This window comes from Sus scrofa, chromosome 11 (assembly GCF_000003025.6).
Source record: "Sus scrofa isolate TJ Tabasco breed Duroc chromosome 11, Sscrofa11.1, whole genome shotgun sequence".
Taxonomy (NCBI): Eukaryota; Metazoa; Chordata; class Mammalia; order Artiodactyla; family Suidae; genus Sus; species Sus scrofa.
In genome coordinates, this window is record NC_010453.5 from 24163564 (window position 1) to 24185134 (window position 21571).

Here is a 21571-nt window from a genome sequence, read left to right on the forward strand (position 1 = left end):
ACTGATAGGGTTTGGGCCGGTGTCCGGTGATTTGTGGGGAGGGTTTGAGGAAGCAGGGCTTTGTTCTGGGTTGGCTGTTATCAGGAGGCAGGGGTACTTGTGATTTAGGGATCGGAGGTCTTCATGCCATCCACAGCAACGTGAATTCATCTGGAGAGTCTCATACTGAGTGAAGTAAGCCAGAAAGGGAAAGACAGATACCATATGATATCACTACTTACATATAGAATCTAAAATATGACACCAACAAACCTACTTATGAAACAGAGGCAGACTCATGGACAAGGAGAACAGACTTGTGGTTGCCAAGGGGGAGGGGTTTGGAAAAGGGATGGAGTGGGAGGTTGGGGTGAGCAGATGTAAGCTATTATTTATGCATGGAATAATCAACAAAGTCCTACCGTATAGGACAGAGACCTGTAATCAATGCCCTGGGATAAACCATAGTGGAAAAGAATATATTTTAAAAGAATGTGTATATGCATGTGTGTGTGCGTATAACTGAATCACTTTGTTGTACAGCAGAAATTAACACATTATAAATCAACCACCCTTCAAGGAAAAAAAATCAAAGGGGAAATCAGAGTGAGACTGATACTGTAATTGATAAAGAAGTCGCAGTTACTTCTGTTGGCCAAAATATTGGGGTGTTTGGTCACTTTTGTGGTCTAGACAGACGTCATGCATTTATCTTTGTTCAGACATGTTATGGTGTGGTCTTCTTTCTTTGTGATCTGTCACCATCATAAGGTGACCTCCTCTGATACTGGTATTGCGTGAAATTACTTTCAACAGGAGAATACCAAGGCTTAGCTGTGAGTGCCAGGCTAGCACCTGGATGTCAGGGACAGCGTCTCTGTTTCTCAGGATGTAATTAATAATTGGTAAAAGATAAAAGTTGATGGGTGCCTAATTTACAAAGTAGTTTCACTGAAGTATCCTCAGCATGGGAACCTAGTACCATTAGTTCTAGGGATCAAACTTCCTGGCTCAATTTAGATGCTGCCATCAGACAGGAAGAAAGAACAGTAAGAATCATGTGAGAGGGAGTTCGCTTATGGCACAATGGGTTCAGGATCTGGTGTTGGCCCTTCAGCTGTCTGGGCGGTTGCTGTGGCGAGGGTTCGATCCCTGGCCTGGGAATTACCACATGCTGTGGGTGTGACCCATGGGCGGGGGGAAATAAAAAGAGAATCATGTCAGATGTTATTGATGTGTGTCTCTTCAAAGCTGGCCCACACTTGTGCTAGCATTCCACTAGCCAGAACTCAGATACATACATGGTCCTGTCTAACCGAAAAGGAGGCTGGGAAGTGTCATCTAGCTATGTGTCCCTAGAAGTTGAGAAACACATTTTGGAGAATAGCGGAAAGTCTCTGCCATGCCTTAATTATCCCTGCCCAAATACCCAAGAAAAATACCATTCATCATTCCAAATAGGTATTTGTCAACTAATAGAAAACAGTCTGGAAGGATCTCCACCTGACAAGTCATGGTGTTTTTCTCTGAGGAGGCGGGAAGGTTGACAGCAGTGTTAAAGCAGGATGTTTTCTTGTTATTCTTTACACTTTCCTATTTCTATTCTCTATTCTTATTTTCTGACTTATAGTCGTGTACTCCTGTGGTAATTAAAGCATTAAAGATCATTAAACGAGGGGCAAGAAATGTTGAAAATACATGGGGGAAATGTGTAAATTAGGCAGTGCATTTCTGAGTAGCACAGGGTGAAAAAAGAAAAGAAATTAGAAAATAGTTGGAGTTCCCACTGTGGCGCAGAGAAAACGATTCCGACTGGGAGCCAGGAGGTTGCGGGTTCGATCCCGGGCCTCTGCTCAGCGGGTTAAGGATCCGGTGTTGCTGTGAGCTATGGGGTAGGTCGCAGATGCGGCTTGGATCCTGTGTTGCTGTGGCTGTGGTGTAGGAACCTCCATATGCCGTGGGTACAGCCCTAAAAAGCAAAAAAATTAAAAAAAAAAAAAAAAGAAAATAGTTCTCACAGAGATTTCAGGAAAACACATCATGGACTTAGGGTGGTGATTATGTCTCCATATATGGACCTATATCAAACCATTGTGTTGTACATCTGAAACTAATACAATGTTACGTATCAGTTATACCTCAATAAAAATGTTTTCATTGGAGTTCCCTATGTGGCTCAGTGGTTAACAAACCCAACTAGTATCTGAGGATTCAGGTCTGATCCCTGGCCTCCCTCAGTGGGTTAACGATCTGGCATTGCATTGATGTAGGTGGCAGACGCTGCTTGGATCCCGCGTGGCTGTGGCTGTGGTGTAGGCCAGCAGCTGCAGCTCAGATTTGACCCCTAGCCTGGGAACCTCCACATGCTTCGGGTGTGGCTCTAAAAAGCCAAAAAGAAAAAAAAACAAACAAAAAAAAAACAAACAAAAAAAAAACCCAGAAAAAAATGTTTTCATTAAAATATTAGGAGTCTCCATTGTGGCTTAGTGAGTTAAGAACCTGACAGTGTCTGTGAGGATGCAGGTTTGATCCCTGGCCTCGTTCCGTGGGTTAAGGATCCTGCCTTGCCATGAGCTGTGGCCCACGGCATAGGTCACAGATGCAGCTCGGATCTGGTGGTATTGCTATGGTGCTGCTGTGGCTGTAGCTTAGGCCAGAAGCTCTAGCTCTAATTTGATGCCTAGCCCTGTAAATTCTGTATGCCACAAGTGCAGCCATAAAAAGAAACAAAAAGAATTAAAAATTTAAGTTACATGCAAGTGCATGGGGTAGTTTGATTACCATGATTAAGGACCAGGTTTAGCTCTTTCAACGTTACCGCCTATGCCTTTGTTTCAAACCCCTCAGTCTTGAGAGCATTTGCATGGATCTTGTATAGGAGATGGCTCTAGCACATTCCTTTCATCCTGTTATGTCAGTAGGTTCTGTGTGTGCTAAGAGGTGTGTAAATGTCTTTTGTTCACATCCAGTTACATAAAACCATCTCAGGCAAAATAATTCCTGTTCCAATTGTCCTATCACCTATATTGCTCCACACAAAGCAATTACTGCTATAATTAAACGTTAAAGCATTGGGGAGTTCCCATCGTGGCTCAGCAGAAACGAATCTGACCAGTATCCATGAGGGCACAAGTTCAATCCCTGGCCTCGCTCAGTGTGTTAAGGATCCAGTGTTGTGGTGAGTTGTGGTGCAGGTTGCAGATGTGGCTCAGATCCCTCATTGCTCTGGCTGTGGTGTAGGCTGGCAGCTGCAGCTCCGATTCGACCCCTAGCCTGGTGCTTCCATATGCCGTGGGTGTGGCCTTGAAAAGAAAAAAAAATCGTTAAAAATTCGATAAACGAGCAGCAAGAACTGTTGAAAGTACATGGGGGAAATGTGTAAATTAGGCAGTGCGTTTCTGACACAGCACAGGGTGAAAAAAAGAAAAGATGCAGCCAATGCCTGTTGCTTGCGTGACTTCATGTGTGAAGGTAGGAGTGATTATATGCCTTTATTTGCTCTCCTAAAGCACATGGCAGCAAAGTTCAGGTTTGTGAGGCTTTGAGAAATACGGGAAGAATGCATCGTTGGGTAGTTCTTATGCAGAAGTTTCCTAAGACCTACAGGGTTTTGTTTCCAAATGTGTGATGGAACATGAATTATTCATAAGCCAGAACCATGCGGCCCTAGGATAATCATACATATTTAAGATCCATCTTTACTACTGTAGCGGTTCTCAAGATCACCAGGGTGCTTTAAAGAAACACAGACTCCTGGCTCCCACTGCAGACGTGCTGCGTGCAAAGGTCCAGGTCTTACGTCCAGTAACTTCCAGGAAGCACTCTCAGGTGACTTCCAGGTGACTTTCACGGTGCCAGCCCCACCCAGGTCTTCCTGTTGGCATCTTGGAAAGTGTTCTGTGGAACCTAGAAGGGTGTTTGCCAAGCCATCCCTTAGTAAACACTAACTGTAATGGGCGAGTTTCTCTTTTTATTTTTATTATTACTATTATTTTGTTTGTAGGCCCACACCTGCAGCATATGGAGGTTCCCAGGCTAGGGGTCCAATCGGAGCTGTAGCTGTAGCTGCCAGCCTGCACCACAGCCACAGCAACTTGGGATCCCAGCTGTGTTGCCACCTATACCACACCAATGCCAGATCCTTAACCCACTGAGCAAGGCCAGGGATTGAACCTGCGTCCTCATAGATGCTAGTCAGATTCGTTAACTGCTGAGCAATTACAGGAACTCCAACTATACCAATTATTTTTTAAAAATTGTATTGGAATTTAGTTGGCTGATGGCATTGTATTAGTTTCAGGTGTACAGCAAAGTGAATCAGTTATAAATATATCAATATCAATTCTTTTATTTTTTTCTTTTTAGGGCCACACCGGCAGCATATGGAGGTTTCCAGGCTAGGGGTCCAATTCAGAGCCACAGCCACAGCACGTCCAGATCTGAGCCACGTCTGCGACCTACACCACAGCTCACGGCAACACCGGATCCTAACCCACTGAGCGAGGCCAGGGATCGTACCCACAACCTCGTGGATCGTAGGTTCTTTTCCTCTGTGCCGTGATGGAAGCTCTTATATCAATTCTTGATGAAGATCTAGTTCATTTCCTTCCCCCATCCCTTGTCTTTCTCTTTTCCTTCTCTGTCTCTGGGACTCTTAGGAATGATGCTGGATTCAGTGTTCCCACTCAGATCTCTTTAGACGTCTATGCAAGAGTTTCTCCAGAACGGGCACCTAATCATTAGGTACATATTCAGCTCTCCTAAGTCTGATCCTTTGCTCTTTGACACGGTAGCAACTTACCCTTCTCTTGGCAGTTTGTAAGACAACCTCTTTTGCAAGATACCCTCCCTAGCTTATGGCAAGATGATCATACGTAATGTTTTTTGCCAGTCTGACAGGTGTTAAGTGCTATCTTATTTTCATTTCCATGTCCCCAATTATTAGTGAGATTGAATACCTTTCCATATGGATATGGTTCTTTTTTTTTTTTTTTTTTTTTTTTTTTGTCTTTTTGCCTTTTCTAGGGCCGCTCCTGTGGCATATGGAGGTTCCCAGGCTAGGGGTCCAATTGGAGCTGTTGCCGCTGGCCTATGCCGGATCCCTAACCCACTGTGCAAGGCCAGGGATCAAACCCGCAACCTCATGGTTCCTAGTCAGAGTCAACCACTGAGCCACGACGGGAACTCCTAGATATGGTTCTGGAGAAGGGATCAAGTGCAATGACTAAAAGCGTGGACCCTAGAGCCTGGCTGCCTGGGCCTGATCTTGGCTTTGACAGTAACTAGCTCTGTGATCATGAACAAGTTCATTACCAGGCTGTTTCCCAGTAAACGTGTTTCGCATTTTGGTTATACCTATAAAAACAAGGACATCCAGCCATAGTGGCCTGTGGCCCCATGAGGCAGCAAAGACCTGGACCTCAGTGGCCTCAGACCCCGTTACCGGGAAGATCTTTCTGTGGTTTGTCGCAAGCCTCTTTACCCTCTCTGGTCTCCTGCACAGCGACCTGTGTAGTGGTTTATCATAGAGTCGCGCTTCTCTGCCTCCCACTTTGTGTGTCCGCTGGCAGTCGGCAAGAGATGGAGAAACTGCCCCATCTGCTCCCAGCAAACCAAAAAGTACCGGGGAGAGATTTTTGTCGCTGGCATTTTTTTCAGTGAGGGACTCTTTCCTTTAAAATTGGTAGTTTGACTTTTTCTAGGGCCACTCCCATGGCATATGGAGGTTCCCAGGCTAGGGGTCAAATTGGAGCTGTAGCCGCTGGCCTACAGCAATGAGGGATCTGAGCCGCGTGTCTGCGACCTACACCACAGCTCACGGCAACGCCGGATCCTTAACCCACTGAGCGAGGCCAGGGATCGAACCCGCAACCTCATGGTTCCTAGTCGGATTCATTAACCACTGCGCCATGACAGGAACTCCCTAGTTGGACATTTTTATGAGCGTTTTCTTAATGTGTCCTGTCATAGTGCAGAGTTGGCGGATGCGGGGGACCAGGTAGAGGAAGGTGCGAGTACTTTGTAGCCGTGGGGTGGGTTGGGTGGCGGGCGCCAGACTCATGAGCTCCTACAGGTCTAAGTGAAAAAAAAAATTTTTTTTTTCTTTTTTGTTTTTAGGGCCACACCTGCGGCATATGGAGGTTCCCAGGCTAGGGCTTGAATCAGAGCTACAGCTGCCGGCCAACGCCACAGCCACAGCCACAGCAACGTGGGATGAGAGCCGCATCTCTGACCTACCTCACAACTCATGGCAATGCCAGATCCTTAACCCACTGAGTGAGGTCAGGGATCGAACTCGCATCCTTGTGGATACTGGTTAGTTTTTTTTCTCCTGCGCCACATTAGGAACTCCCGAAGTAAATATTTTTAAACTGATTCTTTTTAAAAATCTTTGTTGTTTGTCTCTTTTATAGATGGGACTGTTCCTCTGTTAATCCCCTATTCCCAGTTTATTCCTCCCCCAGCCTCTTCCCCATGGTAACCATAAATTTGCTTTTTATGTAAACTGATTCTCCCTTGACCATTCCAATGTCTTTTCTAAATATTAAAAAGAAAAGCCTTATAGGAATTGTCTTTGCGTTTTTGGCCTATTTAAATGAGCCAACGGGCACACATTTCACTCTCTGTGGTCTTTCCTATATATTTTATCCTTTCAAAAAGGTCAGCATTTTGATGGATGAATCTCTATTAACAGATTAATATTCCATCATATTGCAGTATCACCAGCCAGATCCTTCTCCTTCTCTGACACTCACACTGCAGCGTCTCCTTCCAAACTCTCACTTGTCCTCAAACTAGGCAAGATCCTAGCAGTACTGAGATAAATGAGTATTCATTTAAAAAAATTTATTGAAAAACAGTTGATTCACAATGTTGTGCTAATTTCTGCTGTACAGCAAAGTGACTCAGTTACACATATATATTCTTTCTTTTTTGTATTCTTTTCCATAATGGTTTATCACAGGATATTGAATATTGTTCCCTGTGTCATCCAGTAGGACCTTGTTTCTCCCTCCTATAAATAATAGATTCTTTGCTAACCCCGAACTGCCAATCCTCCAGCCTATCCCGTGGCAACCACAAGTCTGTTCTCTATGCCTGTGACTCTGTTTTTATTTTGTAGATGTGTTGATTTGTGTTGTATTTTAGATTCCACATGTAAGTGATAGCCTATGATATTTGCCTTTCTTTCTGACTGACTTAGCTCAGTATGATGATCTCTAGTTCCATCTATGTTGCTGCAAATGACACCATTTTGTTCTTTTTTATGGCTGAGTAGTATTCCATTGTGTATATGCACCACATCTTCTTTATCCATTCACCTGTCGATGGACATTTAGGTTGTTTCCATGTTTTAGCTATTGCAAATAGTGCTACTGTGAACTTAGGGGTGCATGTATCACTTTTTAAAATAATTTTTAAATTATGGTTGATTTACAGTGTTCCATTGATTTCTGCTATATAGTAAAGTGACCCAGTTATACATTTATTATGTATTGCTTTTATACTCTGGGCCTAGGTAGCTCCTAGATATGACAGTAAGACAGCTTAAAGATGAGTGGATTCCTCCCCTTTCCCACCTCCTCCCCACCCCCAACTAAGGTTTTGAAATAGTTGAGATGCCCAGCTTAATCCTTAAGTATTTTATTTTTTTACTCTTCCTCAGCTCTTCTTGGCCTCTTCTTAGGTGCTTGTGGAATTGATCACCTAAATTGAGAGATGATTCTCTTGTATATATTACTTTATGTTGTATTGTTAGGATTGGCTAAATGCTGTAATCAACAGACCTCAAAATAAGAAATAGCTTGAGGATTTCCTGTCATGTCTCAGTGGTAACAAACCTGACTAGTATCCATGAGGATGCAGGTTTGATCCCTGGCCCTGCTCAGTGGCTTAAGGATCCGGCCTTGCCATGAGCTGTGGTGTAGTCACTGAAGTGGCTTAGATCTGGCGTGGCTGTGGCTGTGGCTGTGGCTGTGGCTGTGGCTGTGGCTGTGCCATAGCCTGGCAGCTGTAGCTCCAATTCAACCTCTAGCCTGGGAACTTCCATATAACACAGGTGCACCCCCAAAAAATTTATAAAAAGAAAAAGAATAGCTTAAGCAGTGCTATTTCTTCCTCATGTGAAAAATGAGTGAATGGGTTTGAGAGGAGGCCCCCTCCTCTCAAGATATCCAGGACCCCAAACTATTAGCAACTCTACCACCTTTGGTATGTAACTTCCAAATTTGTGCTGCTCTTGCCTCTATTCCAGACAGCCAGAAGGAGGAGGAAAATGTATAGAGGCACATGCACAGGAGGCTTATGATTCGTTATCCTGGAAGGAGTGTGCGTCACTTCCTCCCTTGTTCCATTGGTCAGAACACAACCACGTGACCAACCTTAGCTGCAAGGCAGGCTAGGAAATGTAGTCCGGTTGTGTCACTGGAGGAGGAGAACTTCCATTCTGATGGATATTTAACAGTCTCTGCTACAACTGAGTTAGGTCAAGGTGACGCGACAGAAGAGACCTTTCAGATGAGATGGGGTGCGTTCAGGGTGGTATGGCCGTAGACCAGAAGAGACCTTTCAGTATAAGCCATAGGCATCACCCTAAGAAAACACAGAAAGGATGCATAAAGATCATGAGTTGGACATGAGTTCACTAAATTTCAAACCTTGTCTACTATTGGTGGTTCATTCTCAGTTGTTCTATGGAGCATAAAGGATGGGGGCCTGTAACTATGTCTGGGTCAGAGTGATAAAGTGGGAGAGGGTGACCTGCCTGAGTAGGTGGCAGAGTCACAGTGATGACGAAGGAACCCCGGCCAAAAGATGACTCAGTGCTAGAGTCCAGGGGTCTTAGTCTAGTCCGGTTCGTCTTAGTCTAGTTGCATGTCCTCTCCGGGGGGGGCGGTTCTTCCTCTTGCCCCTCAAGGAGCTTCTGTAGATATACTTTTTCTTTTTAGGGCCGCACACACGGCACATGGAAGTTCCCAGCCTAGGGGTTAAATCCGATCTCCCGGGCTACACCATAGCCACAGCAACGCCGGATCCCAGCGGTGTCTGGGACCTACATCGCAGCCTGACATGGGAGCTTCGGACCAAGTAGAATGGCAGCCCACAGTTAAGGAAGCCAGATCCTTAACCCACTGAGGGATGGAATCTGCATTCTCATGGATACTAGTCGGGTTTGTCATTACTGAGCCACAACAGGAACTCCAAGGAGGTTCTATGTTTTATTTTTATTAAACATTACTGTAATTACCTACAGAGGTCCCCATCCAATTCAGCCAATCTGTGGAAACCACCACTCTGATAGCAGAAAAATGTCAGTTAGTATGGTAGTTTGGAACTTACCTTGATTATGTCGTTAATCACATTTTTCATAGGCTGATGGGCATAGGGTTCAAATTGGGGCTGCAGCTGCTGGTCTGTGCTACAGCCATAGCAATGCAGGATCCGAGCCTCACCTGCGACCTACACCACAGCTCACAGCAACATCGGATCCTTAACCCACTGAGCAAGGCCGGGGATCAACCTGCAGCCTCATGATACGAGTAAGGTTTGTTTCCACTGAGCCACAGCGGGAACTCCTTCCCTGACAGTCTTAGGGCCCTGCCATTAAGATTTGACTTTGGGAGTTCCCATTGTGGCTCAGTGATTAACTAACCTGACTAGGAACCATGAGGTTGTGGCTTCGATCCCTGGCCTCACTCACTGGGTTAAGGATCCGGCGTTGCTGTGAGCTGTGGAGTAGGTCACAGACATGGCTCAGATCCTGCATTGCTGTGGCTGTGTTGTAGGCCGGCAGCTACAGCTTCGCTTGACCTCTAGTCTGGGAACCTCCATATGCCACAAGTGTGGCCCTCAAAAGACAAAAGACCAAAAAAAAAAAAAAAAGATTTGATTTTGTGGCGTAAATGGGGCCCTGATCATTGGCACAAGAGCCATGGATGCTGGTTAGCTACCCAGCCAACTTCGTGCTTGGCATTGCCAGGTAAGAAGCAACCCTTGGAACACAATACAGGGCTGCCAGTCTCCTTGGTCTGAAGCTCCTGACTTGCTCCTCGTGATTCTTCTTATTCCACTTTGTTCTTTCCCACCGCTTTCTCCCACCGTCTGCTCTCAGCTAAGGAGATGCAGAAATCGCATCCAAACTTCTGGCAACTTTCTTCTTTTCACATTTTTGACTGATGGCTTCAGAGAGCCCCAGACCATGGGGCAGCTTCCAGCCTCTGCGACTTCATTAGTCTCCTTGTCTCTTCTGGGCAAGATAAGCAATCCTAGACAAATGGAGAGGCTGCTTGCCTCAGCTGTGTTTCTGGGGTTATGTACGGCGCTTAACTTTTAGCTCTTCCTCCCCCAGCTTCCGCTTCTGACTTCGTTCAAATGCCATGTTCTACCTAAGTCATGATTTGGAGTGATGTTGGCCTCTCTGTTTAATTTCCAATTCCTTGTTTTGATTCCCCCCCCTCCCCACTGGATACCATTTATTTTTACCAGACTATTTCCATTTCCTTTGACGCCCATGCCCTAAGTGCTTGATAAATCGGATCTTAGCAGCAGCCCTAAAGTATTAGGAGGCAGCAGAGAGATGGCAGAAGGAAGGAGGCAGAAGGAGGCGGCTGCAGTTGTCTGGTGCAGCATAAATCAGGCCATGCTGAGCCATTTGATTGTGAATATGGAGTAACGGGATCCGAATCCCACAAATTACATGGGGAAAGGACCAAAGAATAGAAATTCATCAATGGGGAGTTACCATTGTGGCTCAGCAATAACAAATCCAACTAGTACCATGAGGATGCAGGTTCCATCCCTGGCCTCACTCAGTGGGCTAAGGATGCATCATTGCTGTGAGCTGTGGTGCAGGTTGCAGATGGAACTCAGATCCCACCTTGCTGTGGCTGTGGCGTAGACTGGCAGCTGTAGCTCCGATTTGACCCCTAGCCTGGGAACTTATATATGCTGCAGGTGCGGCCCTAAAAAGCAAAAAACAAAAACAAACCAAATCCATCGACAGGAGGCAGAATGGGGCAGTCATTAAAGTGAGGACAAGGAAAAAACAGTATTCTCTGCTTGACGTATGTGAGAGGAGAAATCGGGGTAGTGGATGGGATTTTTAAGGGAAAAACAAAGGACTTATTAAAACTGAGGACAAGGAGTTCCTGCTGTGGTTTAGTGGGTTAAGGACCCAACATAGTGTTCATGAGGATGCGTGTTCAATCCCTGGCCTCGCTCAGTGGGTTAAGGGTCTGGTGTTACTGTGAGCTGCGGCGTATGTAGGTGCAGCTGCAATAATAAAATAAACAGAGGACATGTCCAGCTATTTCGCAACCTCTGGGCTAAAGGAGATGCCAGAAATACAGACCAAAATTGGCAGCACTTCTTACCGTCCATGGAAGGTACAAATCAAATGCAAAGATGTGTGTGTGTGTGTGCGCACATGCATGCATTCAGAATTCCAAAAGAGGAGTTCCCATTGTGGCTCAGTGGTTAACAAATCCGACTAGGAACCATGAGGTTACGGGTTCAGTCCCTGGCCTCGCTCAGTGGGTTAAGGATCCGGTGTTGCCGTGAGCTGTGGTGTAGGTCACAGACGCAGCTCGGACCTGGCGTTGCTGTGGCTGTGGTGGAGGCCAGTGGCGACAGCTCCGATTGGACCCCCAGCCTGGGAACCTCCATATGCCTCGGTGTGGCCCTTAAAAGGACAAAAGACAAAAAAGAATTCCAAAGGAGCCCGTGACCTGTAACTGGTTATGAGTTCCTGGACTAGCATCTCTGTGCATCCTGAGTGCTGTCGAGCCCTGAGGCCAGTAAGATGACGAGGGGAGAGACCCCTGGAGGGCGAACGGCTAATGTGACAGCAGTGCAGAGTGCGGAGCTCTAGGGGAGGAATGGTTCCCAGCCCTACAGTGAAGTCTTGGGTGTCAAGCTTTAATCGCTCAGATAGGAAATTAGGGCCCCATACTGTGGAATCTCAGAGGGCATTTATCTCCATGTCGAAGAGCATGAAGCCGAAAAAAATAAAATCACAGGTTCACATTCTGCAAACCTGGTTTTATGTCTTTCCAGTTATGAAATGCAGTCTCTCAATAGTATTTTGTTTTGATTTCCTGGTCTACCATGTGTGCCAGCTCACCTTTTGTTCTACTAAAGACACTTTTAGTTACTGCTCCATGAAAGTCTAGGCTACTATCTAATGGCACACACACAAAAAAATGGTAGTTCTGGGAGTTCCCTGGTGGCACAGCGGGTTAAGGGTCTGGTGTTGTCACTGCTGAGGCGTGGGTTTGATCCCTGGGTCAGGAAATTCCACATGCCGTGGGTAGGCCAAAAAAAAAAAAATGATATTTCTACTTTGCTCAAGGCACTAACACCTATTTGTGTTCCTGCTAGCAAAACTACTGAGTTCTTGAGAAGAATCAACACAGAGTTGCCACCCAGAAGTACCTGTCCAGAGGCTCTTGGTGACTCACAGTCTTCAGCTTGGGTAAGTGGTGTGTTTCATAGTATGCCATCTGATGCTTTTTAAAGAGGTGATTAATGGAGTTCCCATCATGGCTCAGTGGTTAACGAATCCGACGAGGAACCACGAGGTTGCGGGTTCGACCCCTGGCCTCGCTCAGTGGGTTAAGGACTAACGTTGTTGTGAGCTGTGGTATAGGTCGCAGACACGGCTTGGATTCTGTGTTGCTGTGGCTTTGGTATAGGCTGGAGGCTACAGCTCCAATTAGACCCCTAGGCTGGGAACCTCCATATGCCACAGGTGCGGCCCTAAAAAGACAAAAAAATAAAAACAAAAATAAAGAGGTGATTAATGAATGAAGATTAAGTCCAGAGAGGAGTTCCTGTTGTTGCTCAGCAGCAACGAATCCAACTAGTGTCCATGAGGATGCAGGTTTGATTCTTGGCCTCACTCAGTGGGTTAAGGATCTAGCATTGCCATGAGCTGTGGTGTGGGTCACAGACATGTCTTAGATCCCACATTGCTGTGGCTGTGGTGTAGGTCGGCAGCTTCAGCTCTGATTTGACCCCTAGCAGGGGAACTTCCATATGCTGCAAGTGCGGCCTTGAAAAACATTGCAGCAGTCTATGCAATAGCCAAGATATGGAAACAACCTAAATGTCCAGCGAGAGGAGTGGGTAAAGAAGATGTGGTACATATACACAATGGAATATTACTCAGCCATGAAAAGGAACAAAATAATGGCATTTGCAGCAACAGGGATGGACCTAGAAATGATCATGCTAAGTGAAGTCAGTCAGACAGTGAGACACCAACATCAAATGCTGTCACTTACATGTGGAACCTAAAAAAAGGACACAATGAATTTCTTTGCAGAACAGATGTTGACTCACAGACTTTGAAAAACTTATGGTTTCCAAAGGAGACAGGTTGGGGGGTGGGGGGACGCGCTGGGGGTTTGGGATGGATATGCTATAAAATTGGGTTGTGATGGTCGTTGTACAACTATAAATGCAATTGAATAATAAAAAAATGCTATAAAAAAGATGTCAGAAGAGAGTCATCCCAGGTGTCAGAAATTAATTATCACGCAGAGGCGAGAATTAAGGTCTGGGAGTTCCCATCATGGCTCATGGCTCAGTGGTTAACGAACCCAACCAGTGTCCATGAGGACATGGGTTTGATCTGTGGCCTCGCTTAGTGGGTTAAGGATCCAGCAGCTGCAGCTCCGATTGGACCCCTAGCTGGGAATGTCCATAAGCCACAGGTATGGCCCTAAGTAGACCAAAGACGAAAAAAAAAAAAAAAATGAATTAAGGTCTGATGGCAAGAAAAAGCATGGCCGTGTGTCAGGGATGAGTTTTGTGTAGCTGCTGTCTAGAAGGTTGAGCTAGAAGGCTGGAGAAGAAGTCAGGAGCCGTGAAGAGTGTTCTCAACTGTGGCCGTTTGGGTGGGATGGTTCCTTGCATGGACCGCCTTGGGCACTGCAGCATGTGGAGCATCTTTGCTCTTGGGCTCAAGATGCTGGAAGCATCCCCCAGACGTTGAAACATCCGAGATGCCCCTAATGGGGAGCTGGTGATCCTCCTGGTAGAAAACCTCGTAGACATTTATATGCTACACGGGAGAACTTGAACCTCATTCAGTGAGTACTGAAGATGCTGAAAAGTTTTAGAGAAGTTTCAAGGTCAGATGTGCATTTTATTGGGTAGCACTGGTAAACCATACAGAGTATAGTTCTAAAGGAACCAAGAGGCCTCTAAGAGGCTTCCTGGTTAGCCTACGTGAGGACTGACGAAGACTTGGGTAGAGTGGTGGGTGGGGGGATGGAGGTCAGAGCGCAAGTCCGAGAACTGCGAGGAGGTGAAATTGGCAGGGCTTGGTTATTGGAACTGGGGGCAAGAAAGTAAATTTCATTCTGATGGGAAGGGGTTATTGTGGAAAAAAAAATCCGTTTACATTTTTCTTTTGGCCCCACCCATGGCTTATGGAAGTTTCCAGGCCAAGGATCAAATGTGAGCTGTAGCTGCAGCCTACGCCACAGGTGCAGCAATGGCAGATCCTTTAACCCACTGTGCTGCACTGGGAAGCAGACCAGCGCCTCTGCAGCGACCCAAACCTCTGCAGTCAGATTCTTTTTTTTTCTTAGGGCTACACCTGCAGCATATGGAAGTTCCCACATAGGAATTGAATCAGAGCTGCAGCTACCAGCCTATGCTACAGCCATAAGCAATGCAGGATCCGAGCTGCATCTTCGAATTACACCACAGCTCACGGCAACGCTGGATCCTTAAGCCACTGAGCAAAGCCAGGGATCAAACCCGCATCCTCATGGATACTAGTCAGGTTCATAATCTGCTTAGCCACCATGAGCACTCCTGCAGTCAGGTTCTTAACTCACTGTGCCACAGTGGGAACTCCTTTTTTTTTTTTTTCTGTTTAAGTTTTTAAAAGCCTTGCCTTTCAGAGTTTGGGCAGATAAATGAGAGGTTGTTAGAGACACCTATTCATCATCTCCCTCCAGCCCCCTTTCTCTTTGATGCCCACATTTTAAAATGTCAGGAAGACATTATGACATTCCTTGGAAAAAGGTTATTCTGTTCTTATCTACAAACCTCTAAGTGCCCCTTATTTATTTATTTTTTTTTTCTGCTTCTAAGGCAGTGTTCCAAAGTCCAGATTTGCTAGTGTGGGCTCCAAAAATCCTATCAAATCCATCTTCTCTCTCCCTTCATTGCAGCGCACTGGATAAAGGAGTTGAGAAGCTGTAGGTAGACGCGTTAGATCCCGTATAGACTTGGTCCTTGACATCTGTCTTGATAACCTTTTTGTGGCGGGGGAGGGGAGGGGGAAGCAGGAGTTGGGTAACTTTACCATCTGCGGGTTTGGATGCCGGCTGGTCTTGATTTCTGTCTGAGGGCTTCTTGAAACCTGTGGTTGAACGAACACTCGTGTGCTTGCTCTATTGATTTTGGCTCATTTCTTCAATTTAACAAAATCATCATGGAATTTTAATCTTGTCATCCAAGGCATTAGTAATATCTCCCAGAGCTGCATTTTCTGCAGATTGATTAGTGCCTCTGCCATAAGATCCTCAGAGCTATTAATAGAAAATGTGGAGCACGACTGGACCCAGGACGGTCCTTTACGAACCGCATTCAACAGCTGCTCCCACTTGACACCAAACTATTAATAATTTGTGGTGGTTCAATATCTCTGACTTTTTACCCATATTGTATTCTTCTCATACTGTCTAATCCATATGCATGGAAGTCGTCAGAGGATGCACTGCAGAGCCGTTTTTTTCAGGCTTTAGGAAAATCAAATATGTACGTTACACTTCTGTGAAGTTAAAAAAGACACCTGCAGTTTGCCTTAACTGTGGTCAATGCACAGAAGGCGAACACGTTGTGAGCGCATACCTGGAGGATGAGGCGCTGCAAGGTTTTAAGTTGAAAAAATTCAGATGTTTACTACATAAGGCACCTTTCCTGAAAAACAACTATTCTTACACCTATTTAAGTGTGGATCTGCCGTGGCAGTTGAGAATTTAATAAATACTGTGTAATGATGTCCATGAAAAAGAGAAGAATATTCTTGTAGGTATCACATAAGAGAACCTCAGACCAAAGGAGCATATACAGTGTTCAGTCGCTCGTGGGTGGATAGAGTTCTCTACACTGCGTGGGGGTGTGGAAGCCGAAGGACCAGCATCAAAATACCTTCTCCTGTCACTACCATTGGATCATTTCAGGTGTACAATAAATGGTTCCCAGGCTCTGCTTTTCTGCCCTCATCTGGTCATTGGGGTCGCCTGGGAGGCTTTAAAATTCACTGATGCCCAGGTCTTAACCTCCAAAGATTGTGCTGTCTTCTGGCCTGGGCTGCAGGCTTTTAAGGCTCCCCAGGCAATTGCAGTGTGCAGCCAAGGATGAGTCAGTGCTTTAATGTCACCTGGGGAATGGCTTTTATTGCTTTCCTGGGATGGCTTCCCTGATTTCTGGGTCTCATTCCTCCTTTTTTTTTTTGGTTTTTTAGGGCCACACTCTTAGCATATGGAAGGCTAGGAGTTGAATCAGAGCTGCAGCATCCTTAACTCACTGAACAAAGCTAGGGATTGAACCCATGTCCTCATGGATCCTAGTCAGGTTCATTACCGTTGAGCCACAATGGGAACTCCCTTTTCTTCTCCTTCTTCTTGCTTTATTTCTTTGTTTGGGGGAACATATTATTTAGCAGCTTCCTAAGAAAAGCTGTAATGTTCAGGTCCTCGCATGTTTGAAACTCTCTGTCTTCAGCCCTCACACTTAGCTTGCAATTTTCTGGTAAATATCCCAAATGGCAAATAATTTTCCTTCAGCATTTTGAAAGCATTTCCCTTTTAACTCTGAGTTACTGTTCCTGAGAAATCCAAGGCCATCTGAATTTCAGTTCTTATGGGGGTGGGGCTTTGCTTCATGGAAATATTTTAATCTCTTTTTTTTTCTGCTATTCTGTAATTTCATAATGATGTGCCTTAGCCTGAGGGTCACTTTTATTCATTTTCACTCTTGAAACTTATCTCTAGTTTTAGATGATTTTCTTGTATTTCTTTGATTTATTTCCCTTCCTTTTCTCTTGATGAGATTATTATTATTCAAATCCTAGGCTACCTTGGTTTATCTTCTTTCGTTAAAACATTTTTTTTCCCCTCTAATTTATCTTTGACCATTCCTCCCACCGCCCCCCTCCACCCTGCCACTATTTCCTGGTGTTTGGAATTAGAAAAAAAAAAAAAAAAGACTTGGCTCAGTGGAAACGAATCTGACTAATATCCATGAGGACGCAGGTTCAATTCCTGGCCTTGCTCAATGGGTTAAAGATCCAGCATTACCATGAGCCATGGTGTAGGTCTCAGTCATGGCTCAGAGTTGCTGTGGCTGTGGTGTAGGCCAGTGGCTACAGGTCCGATTTGACCCCTAGCCTGGGAACCTCCATATGCCATGGGTGTGGCCCTAAAAACACACACACACACACACACAAAACAAACTCAATCCTTCCCTCCCTTCCTGAGTGTCTCTTTTACCCCCATACCATGACCATCCACAATGCCTCTGACACCAGACTGGGGGGTTGGGGAGGGGAGGGATGTCTGGTTTTCCCCAGCAAGCAGTTCTGCACCATCAGCCCTGTATCTCACAAGTCAACCCGATTGTGACACTAGTTTCCTGGAGATAATAACAGATCCTACAGGTTCAGGGCTCAGTCCCACAAGACTGCTCCCCACTTCAGCCGCCACCCGCAAGTGGCAGGTCCCCACGGTACTCACAGCCTCTGTCCAACTTGGCCACACATCAAACGTTCCCACAACCCGCACTTTGGGTTTGATTAATTTGCTGGAGCCACTCACAGCCCTCATACTGCTCTAGGCTTACTTATGTTCACTAGTTTATTAAAAGATATGATAAAGCCACAGATGAAGAGCCAGAGGAAGATTTATAGACGATGAGGTCAGGGAGGGTCCCTAGGGCAGGAACTTCTGTCCTTGGGTGGAGTAGGGGTGTGGCCAGCCTCCCGGTGGATGGATATATTCACCTACCTGAGAGTTTCCTGAATCCCTGTACCTCTGGGATTTTTATGGAGACTTCCTCATATAGGCATGAGCAATTTTTTTAAAGATTTTTATTTTTTCTATTAGAGTTGATTTACAATGTTCTGTCAATTTCTGCTGCACAACAAAGACGCCCAGTTATATATATATACACACACACACACACACACACATTTTTTTTCTCACATTATCCTCCCTCATGTTCCATCACAAGGGACTAGATACAGTTCCCTGTGCTAGACAGTAGGATCTCATGGCTAATCCACTCCAAATGTTAATAGTTTGCATCTACTAACCCCAAACTCCCAGTCCATCCCACTCCTTCCCCCTCCCCCTTGGCAACCACAAGTCTGTTCTCTAAGTCCATGAATTTGTTTCTTCTCTGTAGATTGGTTCATTTGTGGCCTATATTAGATTCCAGATATAAGTGATATCATGTGGTATTTGGTTTTCTCTTTCTGACTTTCTTCACTTAATATGAGAGTCTTTAGTTCCATCCATGTTGCTGCAAATGGTATTATTTTGTCCTTTTTTATGGCCGAGTAATATTCCATTGCATATGTGTATGACATCTTAATCTGTTCATCTGCTGGTGGACATTTAGGTTGTTTCCATGTCTTGGGTACTGTGATTAGTGCTGCAGTGAACATAGGGGTGCATGTAACTTTTTCAGTGAAAGTTTTGTCTGGATATATAGGCATGATGAATTATTAACCCCATTTCCAGCTCCTTTCACTCTCTAGAGGATGGGGATTTGAGACTGAAAATTCTAAACTTTTTTTTTTTTTTTTTTTTGGCTACGCCCATGGTATGAGTAGCCAAAAACGGGAACTTCCCAGGCCAGGAATCAAACCCTTGCCACAGCAGTGACCCAAGCTGTTGCAGTAACAATGTCAGATCCTTAACCCACTTAGCCACCAGGGAACTCCAAGAAAATTCTGAACTTCTAATTATGACTTGGTCTTCCTGGTGGCCAGTCCCTATTCAGGAGTTCACACAAGTTGTCTCGGTAGAACAAAAGATGCTCCTTGTGCTCTAATCATCTAGAAAGTTACAAGGGTTTTAGGAACCCTCTGTCAGAGATGAGGTCAAAGGCCAAATATTAGAACAAGAGATGCTCCTAAGGCTATTAACATTTAGGAAATTGCAAAGGTTTTAGTAGCTCTGTGCCAGGAACTTGGGGCAATATATATAATTTTTTTTCTACTATCTCACACATTTTCATTTCTCCTTTTTTCTTCTTATGGCCATACCCTGCTGCATATGGAAGTTCCCAGGTGAGGGATTGAATCAGAGCTGCAGCTGCCAGCCTACACCACAGCCGCAGCAACATCAGATCCAAGCTGTATCTGGGACCTATGCCATAGCTTATGGCATCCTTAACCTACTGAGTGAGGGCAGGGATTGAACCCACATCCTTACAGAGACTACTTTGGAGTCTTAACCTGCTGAGCCACAACAGAATCGCACGTATTTTCTTGACTTCTAAATATTTCACTCGACTTCTAAATCATTCATTGGTGTGTCTTTTTGCGGGGGCAGGGGAGATCGTTTTCATTTCTAAGCACTCCCTTTTTCTCTGTTCCTTTTATGAAATAGCAACCTGTTCTTGTTTCATGGATAAAATATCACCTGCTCCCTCTTTGAGGAAACAGTGCAAGGAGCAGAAGAAAACTTCAAAGAAGGGGGCTTAGAGGCTCACCGCTTAGTATGCAGGGTTTTATGCAATCTTTTCATTCTCAGCCCGGGATCTGACCACCACTGCCTTCTGTACTAAGCCTGTCTGATTCCGTTGATCCAGAGAATAAACTTTTGATTTCCTATCAGGCCCGGGAGAATTACACCTGAGTTTTCAGGGTGGGAGCAGTGTCGGCACCTTGCTTTCATCCACCTGTTTTTCCCAGTAGCTGCTGCATCCGTTTCTGGGCCATCCTGTGACTCTGTGACGAAAGCTGCCTTCTTGGGGGTGCTTTGTCCCCTCCTGCCTAGTCTTTACATTGTTCTTTCCCCTTTCAGCCACTTACCGCTTCTTCATCTATTTATCTTCATAGAGTTTTATCTGGGGATACAGATAACTCTTGGGTTTTGAAGCTAGAGTTTGTATGTGTTTCATTTCCTCCTCTGCTGAGGGTAATTTTTGAGAAAACAGTGGAGCAAAAACACAGGCCCTCCAGTCTCTTGATTTTGGTTTTGTTTCTTGCGGGTGCGTCTGCGGCACATGGAGTTCCCTGGCCCGGGACTGAATATGCACCACAGCAGTGAGCACATCGGATCCTTAACCCATGGAGCCACCAGGGAACTCCTCATTCTACCTTCTTGAAATGAGAACTTTGGGCTTGTCAGGGGTTGAATTGTGCCCCCCCACACACAAAAAAATTCCTATGTTGACATCCATTACCTCAGACTGTGACCTTATCTGGAGACTGGGCCTTTACAGAGGTCATCATGTTAAAACGAGGTCATTGGCATGGGCTCCAATCCAGCAGGAAAGGTGTCCTTGTGGAAAGGCGGAGTTTGGACATAAGAACAGACATGCAGAGGGGATGCGAAGAGACACAGGGAGAAGATGGCCATCTGTTAGCCAAGGAGAGAATTCTAGATCCTTCCCTCACAGTCCTCAGAAGAAGCCACCCTTGCAGACACCTTGATGTTGGACTTTGAGCTTCCATGACTGTGAGGCAGTGCCATTCTGTTTAGGGCAGCCAGTCTGTGGTTCTTTGTTGTGACAGCCCAAGCCAACCAACACAAGGCCATCTTTCATTTGCTCACTCAGTGCCCTGCCCCCTGATTAGTCTGACTCCCACTCTTTAAAATACAACCTAGGAATCCCTGTGGTGGCTCAGCAGTAACAAATATGACCGGTATCCATGAAGACATGGGTTCAATCCTTGGACTCGCTCAGTGGGTTAAGGATCAAGTATTGCCGTGAGCTGTGGTGTAGGTCAAAGATGCTGCTTGGATCCATCGTGGCTGTGGCTGTGGTGTAGGTTGGCATCTGTAGCTCCGATTCAACCCCTAGCTTGGGAACTTCTATATGCTGCGGGTTCGGCCCTAAAAAGACAAAACAAAACAAAACACACACAACCTAGTTTCATCCACTTAGAGAAGGTGTCTTTTAATCAAATGTCCTTTTTTTTTTTTTTTTTTTTTTTTTTTGTCTTTTGTCTTTTTAGGGCCACACCCATGGCATATGGAGGTTCCCAGGTTAGGGGTCTAGTTGGAGCTGTAGCCACCGGCCTACACCAGAGCCACAGCAACACAGGATCTGAGCTGCGTCTGCAACCTACACCACAGCTCATGGCAACGCCGGATCCTTAACCCACTGAGCAAGGCCAGGGATCGAACCCGCAACCTTATGGTTCCTAGTGGGATTTGTTTCTGATGTACCATGACGGGAACTCCCAAATATGCTTCTTTTTTGCATCCTCTATCACAGTACCTCCCATGCTATACTGTGGTCATTAATCTCATTCATCTTTTTGTCTGACTTCCACACCAGGCCATAAGCACCTGAGGTCTGGGGTCATGTCTGCCCACAGTGCTTGTGTGTGGGA

At 45.5% G+C, this 21571-nt stretch overlaps 1 protein-coding gene across 2 annotated transcripts in view; it reads left to right on the plus strand.

Annotated features, from left to right (window-relative positions):
- Positions 1 to 21571, plus strand: part of EPSTI1 (epithelial stromal interaction 1) — a 99229-nt gene that overhangs the window by 46573 nt on the left and 31085 nt on the right. For both annotated transcript variants that reach the window (XM_003482896.4, XM_021065622.1), the window contains exon 7: positions 12358 to 12451. In XM_003482896.4, coding sequence (XP_003482944.1) covers positions 12358 to 12451 — 94 coding nt within the window. The remainder of the gene's footprint in view (positions 1 to 12357; positions 12452 to 21571) is intronic.